General features: G+C 34.5%; 1 protein-coding gene across 6 annotated transcripts in view; it reads right to left on the reverse strand.

Annotated features, from left to right (window-relative positions):
- Positions 1-16,415, reverse strand: part of LOC138694322 (zinc finger protein 260-like) — a 72,504-nt gene extending 56,089 nt beyond the window's left edge. For 5 of the 6 annotated variants that reach the window (XR_011330897.1, XR_011330898.1, XM_069817930.1 and 2 more), the window contains exons 1-3: positions 16,281-16,415; positions 9,457-9,575; positions 543-790 (exon numbers count right to left, since the gene is read on the reverse strand). Coding sequence is in view for 4 of the 6 variants with exons in the window: in XM_069817930.1 (XP_069674031.1) it covers positions 543-790; positions 9,457-9,463 (255 nt within the window). In the remaining 2 variants the exon portion in view is untranslated. Of the gene's footprint in view, positions 1-542; positions 791-9,456; positions 9,576-15,773; positions 16,249-16,280 lie in introns of those variants that run through there. The other variant, XM_069817931.1, reaches the window with a different exon arrangement.
- Positions 16,416-20,244: the final 3,829 nt, after the last annotated feature.

The following is a 20,244-nucleotide window of genomic DNA, read 5'->3' on the forward strand; positions in this document are numbered from 1 at the left end:
GAAGAAAGTATACAAGGATTGAAAGAAATAAAGCACTCTAATACAATAAAATAGATATTAATTGACTTATTAAAATTCTATTTCACTAATGTTACTTTCACCACAACGTTTGAACAGGGCCGCCATTTTCAGTCGATTATCTATGCGGGAAACAAATGACGATCACAAAGCATGTTTTATAATACTGTAAAGAATTTTCAGTTTGAAATGTTGACAAACAAAAAGAAACAAATACCAGGGAAGCGATAAAAATAAACAAATGCTAGAGAAGTGATAAAATTGTGCGATAAGCAGCCATGATTGGTTAAAAGACGTCCTTTTGTACCGTTTTATTGGTCAAAAGTAGTATGACGTAATAAAAGTGTAATGGTCTTCATAAATGAATAACAATGCAGTCATCGTAACAGTGAATTTTATCATGAAGAATATTCGCAATATATGTTGGTCCCTTCAAAGGGAATAATACTAGTAATAGTAACATCTACTCTACATGAGAAGGATAAGGACGTCTCTAAATAAATGAACAACAACAATCACCTCACCTCAGTGCTCTCAGGCCCCTTGGCACCTTCAGGATCCTCACCACCATCAGAATCTTCAGAGCCTTCAGGACACTCAGTGCCTTCAGGACCCTCTGTGTCTTCAGGACACTCAGTGTCTTCAGGGTCATCAGAATCCTCAGCATCTCCCAGGGGATCGTCCTCATGCTTCAGTAGGCTGTAGTCCAGTGCCACTTCTACAACCAGCTCTTCGCTATTCTCCGGTTCAATTTTCACAGTCTCCATAGTATCTAAAAAAAAAAATGATAAGCAATTATATAAAGACAAAGAAATAACGAATTCAAGAAGTTGCTAAATAACTAAGCCAGAGAAGTGTGTTACTAGCTGAATTCAGTCAGGTATAGTAGCTCCTAGCACTAATGGGGTGTGATTTGCAGAGTTGTGTTTTTGTCGCTGTGATAGATTTGTCACTGGTTCCGACTGTGACTATAGATCCAAAATCACAGCTCTAAGAAATCATCTCAGACCGATACGCGATTCATAGGATGGTGACTGATGTATGTATATGACAACTCCAGAGTCCAAACAACTGCAGGTCAGAAGATTAACTTGAAAGAACAACACATCTGGAATATATGTAACTATCGTCCCACACTAGAGGTTAACGAGACAGTCATTACTGGCTATATTCTTCCACGAATGACTCACCTTCGTAAACAGTCTTGGGACATACCACAGATAATACAGGCCAGAGTATGGTTTGTTTTTAGCAAACTTACTTACAAATGGCTTTTAAGGAACCCGCATGTTCATTGCCGCCCTCATATAAGCTTTCCATCAGTCCCTATCCTGTGCAAGATTAATCCAGTCTCTATCATCATATCCTACCTCCCTCAAATCCATTTTAATATTATCCCCCATCTACGTCTCGGCCTCCCCAAAGGTCTTTTTCCCTCCGGTCTCCTAATTAACACTGTTTATGCATTTCTGGGTTAGCCCATACATGCTACATGCCATGCCCATCTCAAATGTCTGGATTTAATGTTCCTAATTATGTCAGGTGAAAAATAAAATGCGTGTAGTTCTGCGTTGTGTAACTTTCTCCTTTCTCCTGTAACTTCACTCCTCTTAATCCCAAATATTTTCCTAAGAACCTTATTCTCAAACACTCAATCTCTGATCCTCTCTCAAAGTGAGAGTCCAAGTTTTACACCCATACAGAACAACCGGTAATGTAACTGTTTATAAATTCTAACTTTCAGATTTTTTGACAGCAAGCTAGATGACAAAAGCTTCTCAACCGAATAATAACAGGCATTTCCCATATTTATTCTGCATTTAATTTCCTCTCGAGTGTCATTTATATTTGTTACTGTTGCTCCAAGATATTTGAATTTTTGCACCTCTTCGAAAAATAAATCTTTAATTTTTATGTTTCCATTTCATACAATATTATGGTCACGAGACATAATCATATACTTTGTCTTTTCTGATTAAATGGTACATAATAATAATATCATTATTATTATTATTATTATTATTATTATTATTATCATCATTATGATCAATGACCCATATCTTGGTAGGTACACATTTTTCTTCTTGCTTCACAATATAGGCTTGTTATAACTTCTGCATCTTGTCTGTCTTTACTTAGGGCTCTCCACTAAAGTAGGTGTTCTACATTCATTACAGCATCTGTGTTGCATTATTATTATTATTATTATTGGCATTATCATGACGACTATTTCCAATGTCCCGGATATCTCTCTCTCCCCCTACTCCTATCTCTCGCCTCTCCCCTCATCTCTCTCTTTAAACTATTGAGATGCTGAACAGATTAAAGTGAGTATAATAACAACACTTTTCGTCCACACTTATGATTACAATAATACACATTGTGATGCGTAACTAAATAAATGAGAACTGTGTATAACACTTACATTGGAAATTAATAAAACAGGAGGATGAGTATAATTACTATTTGAAACATTTCTACACTTTAACAACTAGATATGAAAAGACTGCACTAAGGCAACACACAAATAATATGAGGGCTCAACACGAAAAGTAAAAAATGATAAAGAATTATCCAAGAGCTAATAAATATGCAAAGGACTATGTCAACATTGCTACCTATTTCCTATACTATTCAAAATTTATCTAAATTTTGAGACAGAAATGTTCATAAAAGGGGGTCTATATAGCAAACAATAGAATTACTTACACACTACATTTTACTGATAGACAAATTATTACAGCACAAGATCAAGAGGACATGTAATGTAAGATTAGAAAACTGCTAGAAGAATATAAAAAATTGGGACTAACAATAAACACAAATAAATTAAAATATGTTGTAATTGATGATACAGCACAAAGTTTGATTATTATCAAGAGTAAATTATAAGACAACACAATGAAATCAAATGTTTAGGAATAAAGATGAATAAAGTTGGAGATTATGAAGAAGAAATAAAAAAATAGAAATAATAAAGGTACATTTGCAAAATGAGTATCTGTGGAACAAGAATATTAACAAAAAATATCTGCAACAGCATTATAAAGAGTATAATTATTTATGGAGCAGAAGTTTGGCCACTAAAGGAAAGAACAAAATTAAAATTACTTGCTACAGAAATGGATTTTTGGCATAGAGAAGCTCGTACATCCAGAAGGGATAAAATTAGAAATACAATCATCATACCAAGAATAAATATAGATAGTACAATTTTGGACTACATTAGAATGAAACAGTTACAATATGGTCACATAACACAGATGAAAGGGTAACATCTACACAGAAGCAATGGATACCTCAAGGAAAGTGCGAGAGAGGAAGACCACAAACAACTTGGAGGGATAGTATAAAGCGCGCCATGCTAGAATTACATCTGGAGGAAGGTCAGTTGAACAACAGAAAATCAGAGGATGTGATTAACATTGAAAACAATTGATATATATGAAAAGACTACCATATGCACGCACTCAATTACATTAGGACTACTGAAGAACTGACTGTGAGGTGTTGTGAAACAGAATGTTTTCCACTTGCTTTTACAGCCATACAATCTTATATTTATTTCCTGTTATAATATTAGACACACTTCCTGTCAGCCCACACATTTTTTTTTTTTTAATGTGGGTCTTGAAGGTTAGAAGATAAGAGAAATTGAGAGCCCCACGTGCAATTGCTGATACTGGATGGTGTCATAGACTTGATTGGCGCACTGTACATCATCACCAGGGATCGGAAGTTTAGGAAAATGCTTATTTTGTTTGAATGTACGTATTTTAAGAATCACAAAAAATCAAATGTTGTGGTGAAGTTTTATATTGCCTATATTTGCCTTTTTTTTACAGTTTGTGCCTTTTTGTTTTTATTTGATTTTTTTCCCCTTTCCTGTATAGGCATATATAGTTAACAGCACTCATTATTAATTTTTTTGTTTGAAACTAAAAAAACTGATAGTCCTTATAGTATACAAAGATTTTGGACACTCTATTGTGATGGAATTCTTAAGACCCTCTACCTAACTAGTCTCATCGTTCATACCGACCAGTCACCGTCTTGAGTTCAGATAATGCTTTACTTTATTATCTACCTTTCTCCTGCATATCTGCTTGAAGCACACAGTCCAGGATTATCTTTGTATTTAGAGAGAAGTTACCTGACACTCCCTTATCCCTAAGCCTATTGTTACGAGGTGGGGGGCATGGTTGAGAGCAGTAAAATACTATGCGAATAACTTTGAACAAATAGCACTAATTGTTAAGGAATTTTCAGAGAATGATTCTCTGTCAATCAAAGAAGCTCAGTGTGTGTTTCAAGAAAAAGGACTTAAAGAAGACTTGGCATATATCGACGCGCATTTCACTTTTGTAGCAGATACCATTCAACAACTGGAATAAATGTCCCTGTTTTTGACTGCAAAGAACAGATTATGTGTAGCTCCTGGCAAGTATGCTGCTCAAATATATGAGAAGCTAAAAAGTGTTATTTCAAGAAATCATGAACATGAAACCATTAATTCTGTGTATAAAGTTCTAAGTGGGACCGGTGGTGAGCTTCCTAAAGAGTTTAATATGGCCAGGATGGTACTGTATAAGCATGTTCCAGTCACTTCAGTGCATGTTGAAAGATCCTTTTCAGCATATAAACAAATTTTGTCCAATTGGCGTCACAAGAGCATGTTTTAATCTTGAAAAGTTGCTTGTTGTGTACTGTCATTCAAATTATGAACATGGAGACGAATAAGTGCACACTAAACATTCTGTAGGACAAACAGCACTTATCTAATGTTTTAAGTGGTCATGCAGTGTTATGTTAATTTGCTGTGTCTACATAATGAACAAAAAAGCGAATACTGGCATTTAATTAAAACATCGTGTAAGGAAATAGCCCAAATTAATTATTGTGTGTGGAATAAATTTTCAGTGGTTAATTTTCTCTAAATTTTTTATTTTTAGTGCCTCTTAGGTGCCTGGAATACAGTTTTTAGTGCCTTTTTAGGAGCCTAAAATACCATTTTTAGTGCCTTTTTAGGAGTCTAAAACACAATTTTTAGTACCTTAAATTCTGATCCCTAATCATCGCAAATAAATAAATTTTAAGCATGTTTCTATTGGAACTCCTAACTTAATACACTGCCATTCCAAAAAAGAAGGAAATAATAATAATTTTTACCAATGGCAGGTACTTGACTTTTCGTCATTCACACATGAAGCCAGTTGAGTAGACCAATTTACCAACAGAGTCATTGCCCAGGTGCACCATTGGAGGCTGATCTACGCTACACCCACAATGAGATGAGATGATGAGGAAATTTGTTGGGATGCCACAGGGGAGAAAACCCCTATGTCACCTGGACAAGAGTTATAAATTGGGGGTATGCAATGGATCGAACCTTGGTCCACAGGATAATAAGTCCAGCGTTCTAGCCACTACACCACCATGGCGGCTCCATTCCAAAAAATGACTAGGAAATCCAATGATAATTTTCATGAATTATTTAAATTGACGACTTCATAATGTAAATTCAATTTAAAAAATATACTTTATTAAAACAAAAAATTATTAAATCACAACCTACACTGACTACAAGACAATTTTCTAAGCTTTAAAATGAGCCAAGCATTATATCTTTACAACATATGCAGCAGAAAATAAAAGGTTTTCAATATTATATTATGTACCCAATTTAAAAAAAAAACTATAATCTGAATATAATTTAAAATATTGAAATATTATTCATATTAAAAAAAATGTTACAGTCGGTCTATGACACTTATACAAAATGCTTCGAGCCAATATAAAAACTCTATTTACTAGGTATTCATTTTGATATAGACTGACTCATATTTAAGAAACTGGAACAGACAGTAGCATCGACTACAGTCACCACTAGTGACCAAGCCCTACTGAGCCATATGAAACAAAAGAGAATCAAAATGTTTCTAGTAAAATTCGTGACTACATTCCTTAACAATTCACTGCACTAGCCAAGTGCAACATTTATGGAGTATAATGACAGTTTTTTTTTTTTAAATTCATTAAAAGAAAATACACGTTTTCGAAGATATCATAACACGTTATCACAGTGAAATGAAGGAAAAATATGATATGGTTCAGGCAATACTGTTGAAATCGACAGAGCATCTAACACTTTGCCTCTTTTCATGTGACTTAATTCATGGAGGAATCAGCTAAAAATCTGTCCAGAACAACACCAGCCATTTGCACTTCAGCAATGTTGCATAGTTGTAATGTTAAGTCTCAGTCGCTGTTAGTTATGGTAAGTTGAATATTACATGCACCCAAACAAAATATTGTAGCCACGAAGTAGATGAGGTTATGAACAAAGTTGCGTGAAATGCATTATAAGGTATGTCTTCATCATATTCTGCCTAACCTTAACACTAATATAAGAATACAACACAAACACAAGAACACAAAAAATACATCACACTAACATACGAAAACAAAAACACACACAAAATTGCAACCTCATTCATGAAATTAAATTACAACATCGCATATAGAACAAATAACTCTCTACAAAAACATCTCAACACACAAACGACACAAACAAACAAATACAACCACACAGGCATATAAAAACTCAAATGTAACACCTGCAACAACTTCTACATAGGACAGACAGGCAGATCATTTCAAACACATTACAAAGAATACATCACAGCCATAACAAAATTACAAAACAGCTCCATATATGCAGAACACATCACAAATGCTAACCACACCTATAGAGACATCAACACAGACATGAAAATACTACACATCCAATCAAAAAGCCAGAAACTAAACACACTAGAACAATATGAAATATACAGACACACGAAAACACACCCCAACGAAATTCTCAACACACAACTCAATTTCAGAACACACACACTCTTTGACTCTACATTACACCACAAGAACACACCCTCACAGGAAACAAGAGGCGCCAAGACCAACAACGACCAGTTCTGAAGATAACCCATAAAATAGGTCGAAACATGTAAACTAGGTACAATAGAATTTAACACAAGAAAGTCTTATCATACATATTCCGAAGTGATACAGTGTTATAAGTTGTTTAATGAAGATGTATGACTAATACTAACCTACTATATCTCATCTTCAAACCCTACCTAACCTTATGCTATCTCTCAGTAATGTTGAGAACTATCAAGGGAGAGAGAAAAACCAAATTCCTTCTGGTAACTACATCACAGGTAAACGTAATGCCCAAATGTTGGCACATTGTGTACTTAGTTATTGTAACAGCATGGCTGAAAGCTCTGGTACCTGATTCTCCAGGGTACCAAAGAAATCATTTACTTACAACTGGGCTATTCCATTTAGTCACGGACACACATTAGACACTTCATACTATAATTACTTAAATTCATTGGCTTTTTCAGGTTCAAGATATAACAGAACAAGACATTACATATAACAGTTTGAGTAAAAGTTGATGGTTTATAATCAAATGTAAATATTTGGATTAATGTATCTGTCAAGGACACACCTCACACAGTGTAAAATTGTGTAACTCTTGTAAGCAATTAAAGTTTTCTGTGAATTTAACAACAATATTTATTTAATAACAGTACTACCCTATTCAGCAATGAACAAGACAGTATTAGATACTAGGCATTAAACTGAAAATCATCTGTGTACATTGTAATCAATTAATATTTACTGTCACGGACACACACACTGTGACTATAATGTTATTATTATACATTGTTTATTACACTGTTTAACATAAAGTGAAAATAATGAAGACTTATTACATTGTCTACTATAAATGTTTATGAATTTATATGTTCATGTTTTTCGTTCAAAGACTGAACAATTCAAAATCGATCATCAGGTTGACATTTACATGGAATGTCCCATCTGGCATGTCCAGAATGCGACTTTCAAACCTTAGGTATTGCTAAGTAGGAAGGTAAATATTATGCATTAATCTAAGTTAACATAACCTATGACAATTAGAGCATAGCCTATCTTTAGAATGTCATATCAATGCTAAATGCTATGTAACGAAAAAATTGACAGGCTGTACTGTAAGTATGTCCACAACATACTGTACAATAGGCCTACATCTTATCACATGGGTGCTAGCAAATGAAACAATGGTTTACCCAGCTTGCAGTGAAGCATTTAGTCGGCTACAGGCTTGTAGTGAGAGTCTCCATTCACTATCCGACTCCTGGGAAGAGCTGACATCCTCCTCCATCAAATCTACCTAGTCTATTTCAATTGGCATCAATGACACTTCCTTAGAAGTGCTTGCGCCAATGTTCCCTCCACATGCAGCCTTTCTTGATAATATCTTTGAAAAATATTGGAGTGCAAGAGGTCAAATGACTTTATTGTCAAATGCCTGGCATTACAAAATAACAACTACAACAACAACATGCAGCCTTTCTGCCTGCCATCTATGTGTTAATTCAGCACCACTGAGTGGAATTCACCACAGTTAGCATTCTTGACCATTAAACGAGTGGACCCGGATTCAAATCCTGGTTGGGACAAGTTACCTGGTTGAGGTTTTTTCCGAGGTTTTCCCTCACCCCATTAAGAGGAAATCCTGGGTAACTTTCAGCACTGGACCCTGGACTCATTTACTCATTTCGCTGGCATTATCACCATCTCATTCAGACACTATATAACCAGAGAAGTTGAAGTCTCGTAAAATAGCTGATAAAAAAAAAACAATGATTGGCCCCTATTTTTGTTCGGTGATTTGCCTTCTTTTTTTCTCGCATCCGTATCTTATAGGATCTTGAGCATTTGCTCTGTAAATATATCGACATTATGAAATGAAGTACAAATTTTTCCCTTGTTTGCAAACTTTCAGTAGTTTCCTGTTCACTATTTTTGCATGATCATTTTATAGATCAGTCCATTATGAATTGTTTAAGTTGTTAAATAAGTGTGTAGCTTCTCTGATTGTTAAGTTACAAGTGACTGCCAGAATGGAGGGAAACAGTAATTTTTACCTAGTGTTTGGCCTCATTTCTCCCTTATTTGAAGCATGTGACCCCTATGAGTCACCAATCACAGCAAACATAATGTCAAGCTGATCAAGAAGAAGTTTAAGCATTTCACTTAATGAGAGACTCCTTTTGGCTAACATATGCTCTATCACTGGTATTGTTTTGAATTTCAACTTAATTCATACCTGCAGAAGAGTTTTGTTTGAGAATCGAAGTTACTACTTTTATATGTGCCTTTCAAATAAATTTTAGTCATCATCCTCTTATCGTGTCCTGCTTTTAGAAAGTCAATTCCAAATATTCCTCCATTCATCTCTATCTTATCAAACTTTTTTCCTGTTTATTTCATCCCTAATCATTTGAGTGGTCAAACATACATGGAGCTCCTCTGGTTGCTGAATTATGACTGTCAGAATGGATTGAAACGTGGTAAAATTACCTTGCATTCAGTAGTGTACCTCTCCTATCTCACGCGTCTGACATCAGTAAGTCACACATCATGGCATGTGTACATCCTCGTCTTACCAAGTGACAAAACTGTCATCGTTATGGACTGGTCTGCAAAATAAAAGTGCAAAAATAGTAAATGTGCAACTGTAACACAGTACAAATTTGAAAACAATCACAAGAAATTTCATTTTATCCAGAAAAAAAGAAATTGAGGACAAAATTAAAAACAAGTCATGAGAAATAACATTATGAAATCCTGAAAAAATTCTACAAGCATAACGAAATCTCCTGTAATTTTGCTTAGATTGGCAACAGACCAGGACTGTTTATCAAGCCTACACAGAATAGAAGTAAGTATTACCTTTTTTGGTGTACAACACGCACGCACGCGCAAATACACACACACACACATACACACAAAATTTGGAAACAAAAACAAAAATTTAGACTTCATTTCAAAATACCGAAACATTTACAAAGAAAACATTCAAAATCCTACAAGATTTGGGTGCGAGAAATAAGCAGACAAAGCGCCAAAACAAAATTAGAATCAATTAGTGGTGCTGAGTGAACACAGAGACGGAAGGAGTGCTGCAAAGAGGCCAAATGATTACTAAAGCAGACAGACTAATTATACTAAATTAATGACAACTATTTAGATTTACTTGAAAACCACATGTAAAACTACAATATAACTCCATTAATATGCTCGTCAAGGGACTGTGGCCTTGATGTAAATAAGAGCTCATTTCATGTAAAAAAAAAAAATATTTTATTTCTGTTTGCCATGTGGTTGTACTACTACTATTATGAATAACATTTTCTATGCAGTGCAAGGAATTACAGATAATTTCACTTGATACACCCTAGGAGCAACACTAACATAATTTTTCACTTATAGACACAGAATTCAGCTTTGCCATTCTGCACTAACAAACACTGCACAGTCAGCAGAATTCAAAGGATGACTAAATTTTACAGAAAGGACAGTTATTTATTGACAGGGAGACTTTTAAGTGTTAAAAACCTTTCATACAAAGGAAAGTACCGGTAAATATAACTTCCAACAGTGCTAACCAGAGGTAGAGGGTGAAATTTCTTTCTTGAACTCATGGTGCAATGACCCTCAGTACAGTCACAGCAATATATCTGTTTACCATGCTTTTAAAATGTTACAAGTTTCACAATTTGTACGCAATTTTTTACTCATTTCTGATCCAAAAACAGGGCTACAAGTGGGATTTGATAACGTTAGATGAGAGTAAAGTTATGCAAAATTATATATGAAATGTCCAGGGACTATATAGAAAGAGTGTAATGAGTGGGATAGTGTTATAATCAGAAGCATATTAACATGGTTTTACTGTAGTAACAATAAAGTTTTCATGTAAACTGTTGTTCCACTGCAAGCACTCGTGTGACATTACTAGGGTTTGTACTAGGGTAAGTTTTAGTTGCTGGGGCAAGAAGTTTCTCAAGCGACTCAAACAATGAATGGAGGAACAGATTTTTTTTATCGTTTCTTTAAATTGAAAATTCCAACTTGGATTATTATCAAAAAAGAAGCCAAGTATGCGAATGTACCTCTGGTACAGCCTCTTGATTTCCTCTAATTGTTTGAGAGAACTGAAGGCAATACTCATTAGTGTGTAGTGTAGTACAAGCTATTGTGTTTTTCTTTTTCTAAATGTTTGAGAATCGTATAAAACATATTACAGAAAGTTTCTGTAGTTTAAAGGACACCAGGTAGTAAAGGCTGGTTCACAATAAACCGGGAATGGAAACGACGAGAACAAAAACGGAAATATTATTAAAATAAATGTATATTTTAACATTATTTCCTTTCTAGTTCTTGTTGTCATTTCCGTTCCCATTTATTGTGAACCAGCCTTAATTCTATTGTGCTCTGTGCTAAAAAGTACCATTTTTAAAATGTAAAATTTTCACTTCTATTAAAAATACACTCATGAAACTTCTACCATCTATTAATAATAATAATTATTTATTTTAGCTGGCAGAGTTAAGGCCGTAAGGCCTTCTCTTCCACTCAACCAGCAAAAAGTGTATATACATATGCATGAACTTACAAAGAATTCAACAATTTGATTTAGATGAGACTTACATGTATACAAATGTTATTTACGAATTAAAGGACAAAATACTATGAACTATTAATTAAACACTGAAATAAACTGTGTAGCAGAATTAAACTAAAATACATAGAATGTTAATATATTTCAAATAATATTAGATAATAGAAAGAGATTATTATGAGACAATTTTGAAAATACAGCACAATCAGGACGATGTCTAAAGAAAAAAGTAACAATGTAGTCAGCAATAGTTTAAATCAGTGTGAGTGGGGTGAAATGCTAATAAGGTTATCTTTTAAGCTGTTCTTACAGGTGTTTGTTGTCTTGCAGCCCCTAATACTTTGTGACAAGGAATTCCATTGACGCGAGGTGGATATTGTAAAAGATGAGGAATAACAAGATGTTCTATGAAGAGGTATACTTAGCGTGCCACAAATAAGTGATCTGGTATTTATGTCGTGGTTAGAGTATAGATAAGAGAAACGAGACGAAAGGTAATTTGGTGTTAAGGTGTGCAGAATTCGAAAGAGTAAAGACAAAGAGTGTAAAGTTCTGCGTTCTTTAAGTCGGAGCCACGAGAGACTTGCGAAGGACGGTGATATGTGATCATATCGTCAGATGTTGCACACGTATCTGACGCACATATTCTGAGCTCGCTGTAACTTGACTAACAGTTCAGAACTTAGGTCACTTAACAAAACGTCACAATAATCGAAGTGCGGCATTACTAGGGTTTGTACTAGGGTAAGTTTTAGTTGCTGGGGCAAGAAGTTTCTCAAGCGACTCAAACAATGAATGGAGGAACAGATTTTTTTTATCGTTTCTTTAAATTGAAAATTCCAACTTGGATTATTATCAAAAAAGAAGCCAAGATTTTTTACGACAGATGAATAAGGGATTAGCGTGTTGTTATACACACCTTTGAGGATAGCAACGGCCAAAGAAGCTCTTAATAGATAAACTAGCATCTTCTGCAGATCTTTGGAAAAAGAACTAAGGAAAAGACTAGTGAAGTGCTTTGTGTACAGTGCGGTATTGTACAGGGCAGAAACATGGACATTACAACGAAATGAAGAGAAGCAACTAGAAGCATCTGAAATGTGGATATGAAGAATGAAACATCTGAAAGTCGACAGACAGAATAAGAAACGAAGCTGAGTTGGAAAGAGTCGGTGAAGAAAGAATGACGTTGAAACTGATCAGGAAGAGAAAAAGGAATTGGTTGGATCACTGGCTGAGAAGAAACTGCGGTGAGTGTAGAGTATCCAACGCCCAATGAACGAATATTTCACTTTTATCACTGCCAATGTTGCGCTATAATCATATAAGTAGGCTATAACAAAAACCTAAACTAACCAAACCTAACCTGTCAAAGAAGCAACAAGTTATATGGTAATTTCATAGAAGACGGGCACTTGGTTGAATATAGTAAGTATTACCAACTTCTTTATTTCAGAGTTAAATGTTAGTGATCTTTTAGTGACTTTTACATGTTAGTTCTAGGTTTTTGTACTAGGTGTCGCCATGATTTTCTTTTAATTTTATTGGTTATAGTTGTCATTTGTTCTAGAATTTTCGTTAATTTTGAATGGATAATGACGTTATCAGTTGTTCTTGGTTGTTTGACGTGAGTGGTGTTATGTTGTGTCCGATGGCTAAAGCTATTGAAGGTTTCTCATTTTCTGATTTTTGTGATTTTCTTTCGATTTGATTAGTTATAGTTATCATTTATTCTAGAATTTTCATTAATTTTTCATGGATAATGACGTTGTCCAGTTCTCTGTTGTTTGACGTGAGTGGTGTTACATTGTAGATTTGTCTGCATTTGTCGAATGGGCATCATCATGCTTACGAAAAGCCACTTTTCAGTGCCAATAATTTATTTTATGTGCACAAGGTTGGAATTTTGAAGTAAGAGGGAAAGGAAGGAAACCGTGTTATGAAATTTATCTATTAAATTTTGTGTCGATTTTGGTTTAGTTCTTTCGCTGGTGAAGAAGGATTGTGTTGAATGTTGAGAAGAAAACTGTTTTTCTGTGGTTTAAAGGAATTATTTACTGAATTTTCTGTAGAAGTTAAGATGTAATAAGTGTTCGAAGAGAATTTCATTTAGTGTAAACACGTGGTATATTTATGCAAAGTTGACTGTACGACAAAGTGTTGGTTTAGTTCTTTGTTGCCTGCATGGTTTAAGTTTAGATTGCCTTAAAGCTGGTGTCATTTATACTGGAAGTGAAGAGGTTGTCGTTGAAGACGTCGATGAGAATTGAATTTTATTTGATAAGATGATAAATTATTATGTTTTGTTTTATGTTTTAGTGATTTGTGGGAGTAAAGTGCGGACGAAAACTGCCAGAAAAGTACTACCAACTATGAAGTTCGAATCCCACCAAACACCATAAAAATCAAAGATGAAAAATTAAACATATTTTCATTTTTTGAAGGGCTTGTTCTTCTTTAAAAATATGAATATATGTTTGATTTTCCATCTTTGATTTTGTGATGTCTGGTGACATTTGAACTTCATAGTTGGCAGAACGTTTTGGTAGTTTTCGTCAGCCATGTTGGATTTTGCCCGTCTTCTAGGAAATTACCAGTTATACTAAATATGTGTAAAATTGGCCTATGTCTCTATAGTGGGTGGGACATAAGTAACATTGACCGAAACGGCCTACTGAAGGATGCACTGGAAGGAATGATGAACAGGAGAAGAGTTCGGGGCAGAAGAATACATCAGATGATAGATAGACAACATTAAGATATATGGATCATATATGAAGACTAAGAGGAAGGCAGAAAATAGGAAAGATTGGAGAATGCTGGGTTTGCAGTGGAATACCTGTCCTTGACAGAACACTGAATGAATGTATGAATGAATGAATGAATGAAACACGTTTTTAATTATAAACATGTGGGAATGAATCCTCTGGGTCTGTATGTTTATGATTGCCATATTTTTAAATTATGAAGTGTATAGAAAAAAAAAAAGTTTAATCATAGGCCTATTATCGGGTATACAGTACAGTACCATTATCTCATAAATTAGTGAAGGTAGAGTGATTAATTTCTGCATGCATACATTTTATGGAGCTCTATACATCCAGTGAAGACTTGATTATTGCTGAAATAAAAAATTAGCATAAAAATGTATATGTAAATTATATAATATTTTTTGTATTTAATATGAATATAAAAAGTAATGAAAGGCTTCACCATCTAGGTGTAAAATAAGATGTGAACAATAATATATAAAATTAGAATCTCATTTGAGTAGTCATTTCTGAGAATAGGCCACTCTACCTGCATGTCAGGGGAAGAAGAAAGTGAACTGGGAAGTTTCCCTCTTTGCTAAGCTTTTACTTGTAGCTAGAGAGCTCACTTACCCACTATACGGTTCTTACTATGAATTACACAAGCATTTTGTTTCACAAGATAACAAATGACATGGGCCTACCTATATACGCTGAAACATTTATTTCCCCTCTGCACTTCATCATTTTAAAATATGGTAATCATAAGCAAACACCCCTACAGGATTCATTCCCACATTTTTATATTAAAGAGTTTCAAAGGTCTACCATAAATATAAGTGAAAATATTATATTTAAAAAATTATACATTTTTAGCCACAGAATGCAATAGAATTAAAACCCAATGCCCATAAGTTATGTAAAAAAGTGGAAGAAAATATCCAACATGTCATTTCGAATATTTTGAAAGGACAATCTTAAAAGCATATTTTTCAGTCATGTTGCACACTGTCGCTTACAGATAAGAACATAATGAGTAGATGACATTTGAAATGTGTCGCAGTGCTGTCAGTATATGCAAACAAAAGTAAGCGATCAGTGTCAGGTTAGGTTTGGTTTGTTGAGGCTTTTCATATGTCTTGCACGTAGGCACGGAAATTAGATATATGACCTATGTGATGTGTAGCGAGATCGAAGATTGTTCCAAATTGGGCCCCAAATTGATACTTTTGATGAAGGCAAATAGGTCTATGTGTAAAAACATTTTTGCAAGATAATTGAAATCAAGTGTTTCATGGAATGTGTTGGTTTTGTGTGGAATGACTCTTGTTTACTGGAATAAATATTTACGCGAAAAGTATCAGTGAACATTTGCATTTACCGATTTTATTTTTATTTACTCTTTCACAAGTACTGCCTTAAAGAATAAGTAAAATAAATTTTACTTGTTTTATATACTTTACCAATTTTATTATTTTCGCTGTTATAACCATTCTACTATGTTGAGTACCGATGACTTTTTCCTACGTCACTGAGCATGTGATTAATATTTTACCTGAAAAAACTATCGTAAACAATGTTATGCATAGACTTTGCAGTAAAGAGACATGTAAGGCACTCATTAACCTAAATACATTTCACTGACAAACGAAAAACGTAATAATTTACGTCGCACTGACTGTGACATCAAAATTTGGGACGTATCCAATTAAGTACTCGTGAATGTATCAAGTATAAAGTTCTACTACACTGAAGAGACTGCAATCGACATTATCCTTCACAAACAACCTATGCCTATCCCACTTTCAAACACCTGCGTCCTCCATTATGTATGTTATGCGTGTACAACACAGACTCCAATCTTTAAACAAATATCCAGCTTCCCGGTTTTAAAACTTTCGTTCTGTTGCGTGTGATGAATGAAATATACTAATTCTCTTTCTTAATATATCCTTTTAAGGCAGATTTACCGTGCTTCCGTTTCACTGTCGGCAATCTTTGCGTGACGTAAGGACAAAAAAAAACTACGCTTGCTAGATCCCTTCACATTTCTCACACAACCTCTACGATCATACGCAGGGCAATTTTTTCACATATTGCCCAACGCCACCTAGCACAAGAGGATCTAGAAGCAGTGATGCCAATTCAGCGGTTTTCCCGCTAGATCTAGCGTTTTTCGGCGTTAGTTTAGCGGGTAAAATTTATGAAATTTGTATTGCTGATAAAGGTATTTTCAGCACTCACAGCGGCAAAATAATATAATTTTACATTGACAATATAGCAATTTAGCGGTTTCTGCGCACATTTACAGCGGATTTTTAATAATCTAGTTGGCAACACTGCGGCTAGAAGCAAGGCGCCAACTGTGACAGCGTTGCCAACCTCAACATGAGCTAATCTAATGAAACTACTACAAACGTTCCGAAATTTAGGTACAAATTCCAAAATTAAGCTTCACACAAAACTATAGATGTTATAAAGGCAAATAACAATTATTATAAGCCCCACCCATTTTAAAAACTGGCTTTTGCCATACATATCTATCTCATTGTCGACTAGTAATGACACTGTGCGAAACCGTTTTTAAAAAATCTGATTGTTTTATAAAATGCTTTCTTTAAAAACGGCGGGGAGGGGGGGAGAATACATAATTATCTGCAATATGCAGCTCTGAGCCAATTCATAATTAGCCCATATCTTTTAATATCAAATTAAATAAAATATTTTCTTTAATTATTGGTTATCGGTATTTAACGCTGTATAAACTACTAGGTCTAAATTTAATAACCCATTAATTGAATTGGCTTAACAACTCAAAGCACTAAGCAGGCCACAGCCTCCCTCAGAACTGATTCCCAGGCGTCTGTTTCTGGCGACCTGCCACCAATTTCTGATCTACTTTAGTAGCATAAAGTAACATCTCATTATGTATTTGTCTACTTATTTCTTCTTTAATATTATTAGTATTATTATTAAAGATCTTAAGTATACAAAACTATCTTTCTCAAATTTTTTATCGTCTATTTTTAAGAAACCTTCATGTCTGTGTGTTTTTTTTTTATAGGGTTACCATCCATCCGGCAAAAGGACATGTTCTCTTTTTTAATTATGTTATTCTGTCTGGCAGGCATTTAAAAAAAAATTGAAATGTCCCGCATTTCCCATTTCAACTAGAATTAATAAGAATATTGAACAATGTGCGATATTATCGTAGAATAATCCAAACCTATTAAAAAATTTAACTGCTTTCAATGGTTGAAGGTGGAGCACATAAAAAAACATAAAATATAATGACCTATTGATATGCATTGAATTCTTACACTCTAAAAAGTCACTATTCATGATTCTAAGCTATTTTATCAATTTTATTCTGCAATGTACAAAGATATCCCAATCAAGTTACTTTGGCTTTCTCAGAACTTTGAAAAATATGTCAATTCTAGTTATTTATCCCAAGTCACAATGGAACTGTTGAGAGAGTATTTTCCCTAATATCTGCCCAATAGACAAAAGAATGAAATCGCATGCTAACGGAGACAGTCAGAGGTATCATCATAGTGAAATATAATTTCAAGGACATGTCCTGTGAACAATTCCATTGCTACAAGATAGAAGTTTGTCTCTTCAGGCTTTTGTGCACAAAGTGGGCTCCACCGATAAGTAGGGTACAGATGTAATACTGATACAGCATCTAGTGAGAAAATTAACTTTTTTCTTTAATTTTGTTCCTATCAATTTTTAAAAAGTCCTCCTTTTTTCAGTAATGTCCTCTTATTTTAGATTCCATGTCCTCCTACAGAATTTCTTCTCATGGTAACCCTATTTTGTTAACTATCATGATCAATATGCAGTTGTCATGTTGACGGGTCAGTTCAAAAGGGAAACAACTCAAAATTTAAAGTTTTGAGAAACCTGCATTTTAAAGCTTCATATTATTGTGAAAAATCCAAGATTAATGAAATTACTTCAAATTCTTTAATGATGCTTTATATATACTATACGTTTCAAATTAGTGTGTGTTAATTTGATTTTTCACAGCAACTTGAAGCTTTAAAATGCAGATTTCTCAAAATTTCAAATTTTGAGTTTTTTCTCTTTTGAACTGGCCCAACGATGTAGTCATGCCTCAAGCATGCATCCCCCACTATGGTGAGCTCTATTCTCCTCTTTCCATCTTCATCACCAATCAACATTACTCTCTGTATCGGTAGAACTGTTACCGGTAGTATCATTGCCACTTGCTTTGGAGCCAGAAGAAAGAAAAATTATCGCATAGTTCACCTCTGTCCACATTACTCTCTTGTTCAAAATGTTGTTTCTTTATCTCCTTAACCAGTGGTCGAATTAGGCCAGTATGGCATACCAAAAATAAAATGATATCAAAAAGCATACCGGCAGTAAATATTTAAAGTTGATTGTTATTTAGTGAAGTTGATCACACAATCAATTGAAGGGTTCAGAACAGAGTGGGTCAAGCACCATTTACTAAAACCGTAGAAAACAAGGGTTAAAATGAAGTTATGACTGCGATGGTGGCACCAGTACGTTCTCTCCCTGGTCACTCTACAGGTACAACCCACTGTAGGCACTGCAGTGAGTATGAAACCTTACCACATGTGCTTGGGAGTTGCCCACAGGGAGAAGTACTCAGAATAAAACGTCACAACATCATACGTTCTATGATCACAGATGCACTTCGATCCAAAAATCTAGACGTTCACGAGGAAGTTCATTATATTGCTGATGGTGGAAGCAATTGTAGGATCGATATAATAGCTATAAATAGAAATAAACAGACGCCGAAATAATTGATCCTATAATCAGATTTGAAATCTCAGCCACTCAACCATCTGAAGTGAACGAAGAGAAAAAGAAAATCTACGAGCCCACGATTCAGTACCTATCAGCAAAATACAACATAGAGAAAATCACAGTTACCGGTCTCTTCTTCGGAGCAAGAGGCACCATTCCGAAAGCCTTTGTGAAGTGGAGGGAAAAATACAAGCTGAAGAGAGATCTTCAAGATGCCATCGTCACCACCATAATAAAATTTTCTCTAGTGATATCTCGTCAGCATCTTTATGGTGTACATTCAATTTAAATTATATTTGGTTCTATTTTTTTTTCTTATGCCTTAATCAATTTTGTCTGAAATCTGTTTATATAATTTTTCATTTTAAATTTTTATTGTGAGCTATTCTGTGTCGCAGGGCAAACCCAAAATATTGGGTCAGACCAATAAAATAAAAAATTAATGGACACATAAAGCAAATAATATAAAGTATACACATTAAAACTAAATGATATGTCAATCTTCATTAAACTATGGTATTCACTTAACTTTAACCCTTGCTTTTTCTTTTTTTAATAAATGGCACTTGGCCCACTATGGCTCTGAACCCTTCAATTATGCTAACCAATAGTGTCGTCTTACTCTGTACCTTCTTTTAGACATTCCTACAGTAGTGTGTGATGTCTTATATAGTACTACATTATTCAGTTCATGCGTGTAAGTAATGTCTTATTTTTAAAAAATCTCCAGAATAATTGTATTGTAAGACAAGTCTGTGCATACTAGCAGTAATTTATTTCCAATTCGACCACTGTTCTTAACATGTCCATAATATTTCTTTCACTTTTTACTGAATATTCAGTAAACAGTTTTTGCAACATTGTCCCCTTTCTCGTAAAGATGAACCAATATCCTGACTACCCAATTTTCCTTTAATTTCACCTCACATTCTTTTTGATATATTACTTCAGGATACGAGGGTGGATGAAGAAGAAAATGTTTGTGTTTCATTATGAGTTCATTCACAACGTAATGCATTTCATGATCCACCTTGCCTTAATAATTATGGCGTCTGGTGTCGGTCCCACTGTAGGCTACTCCATGTTATGTCAACCATTCCACAATGTGGGAATGGGTACCGG

This window comes from Periplaneta americana, chromosome 2 (assembly GCF_040183065.1).
Source record: "Periplaneta americana isolate PAMFEO1 chromosome 2, P.americana_PAMFEO1_priV1, whole genome shotgun sequence".
Taxonomy (NCBI): domain Eukaryota; kingdom Metazoa; phylum Arthropoda; class Insecta; order Blattodea; family Blattidae; genus Periplaneta; species Periplaneta americana.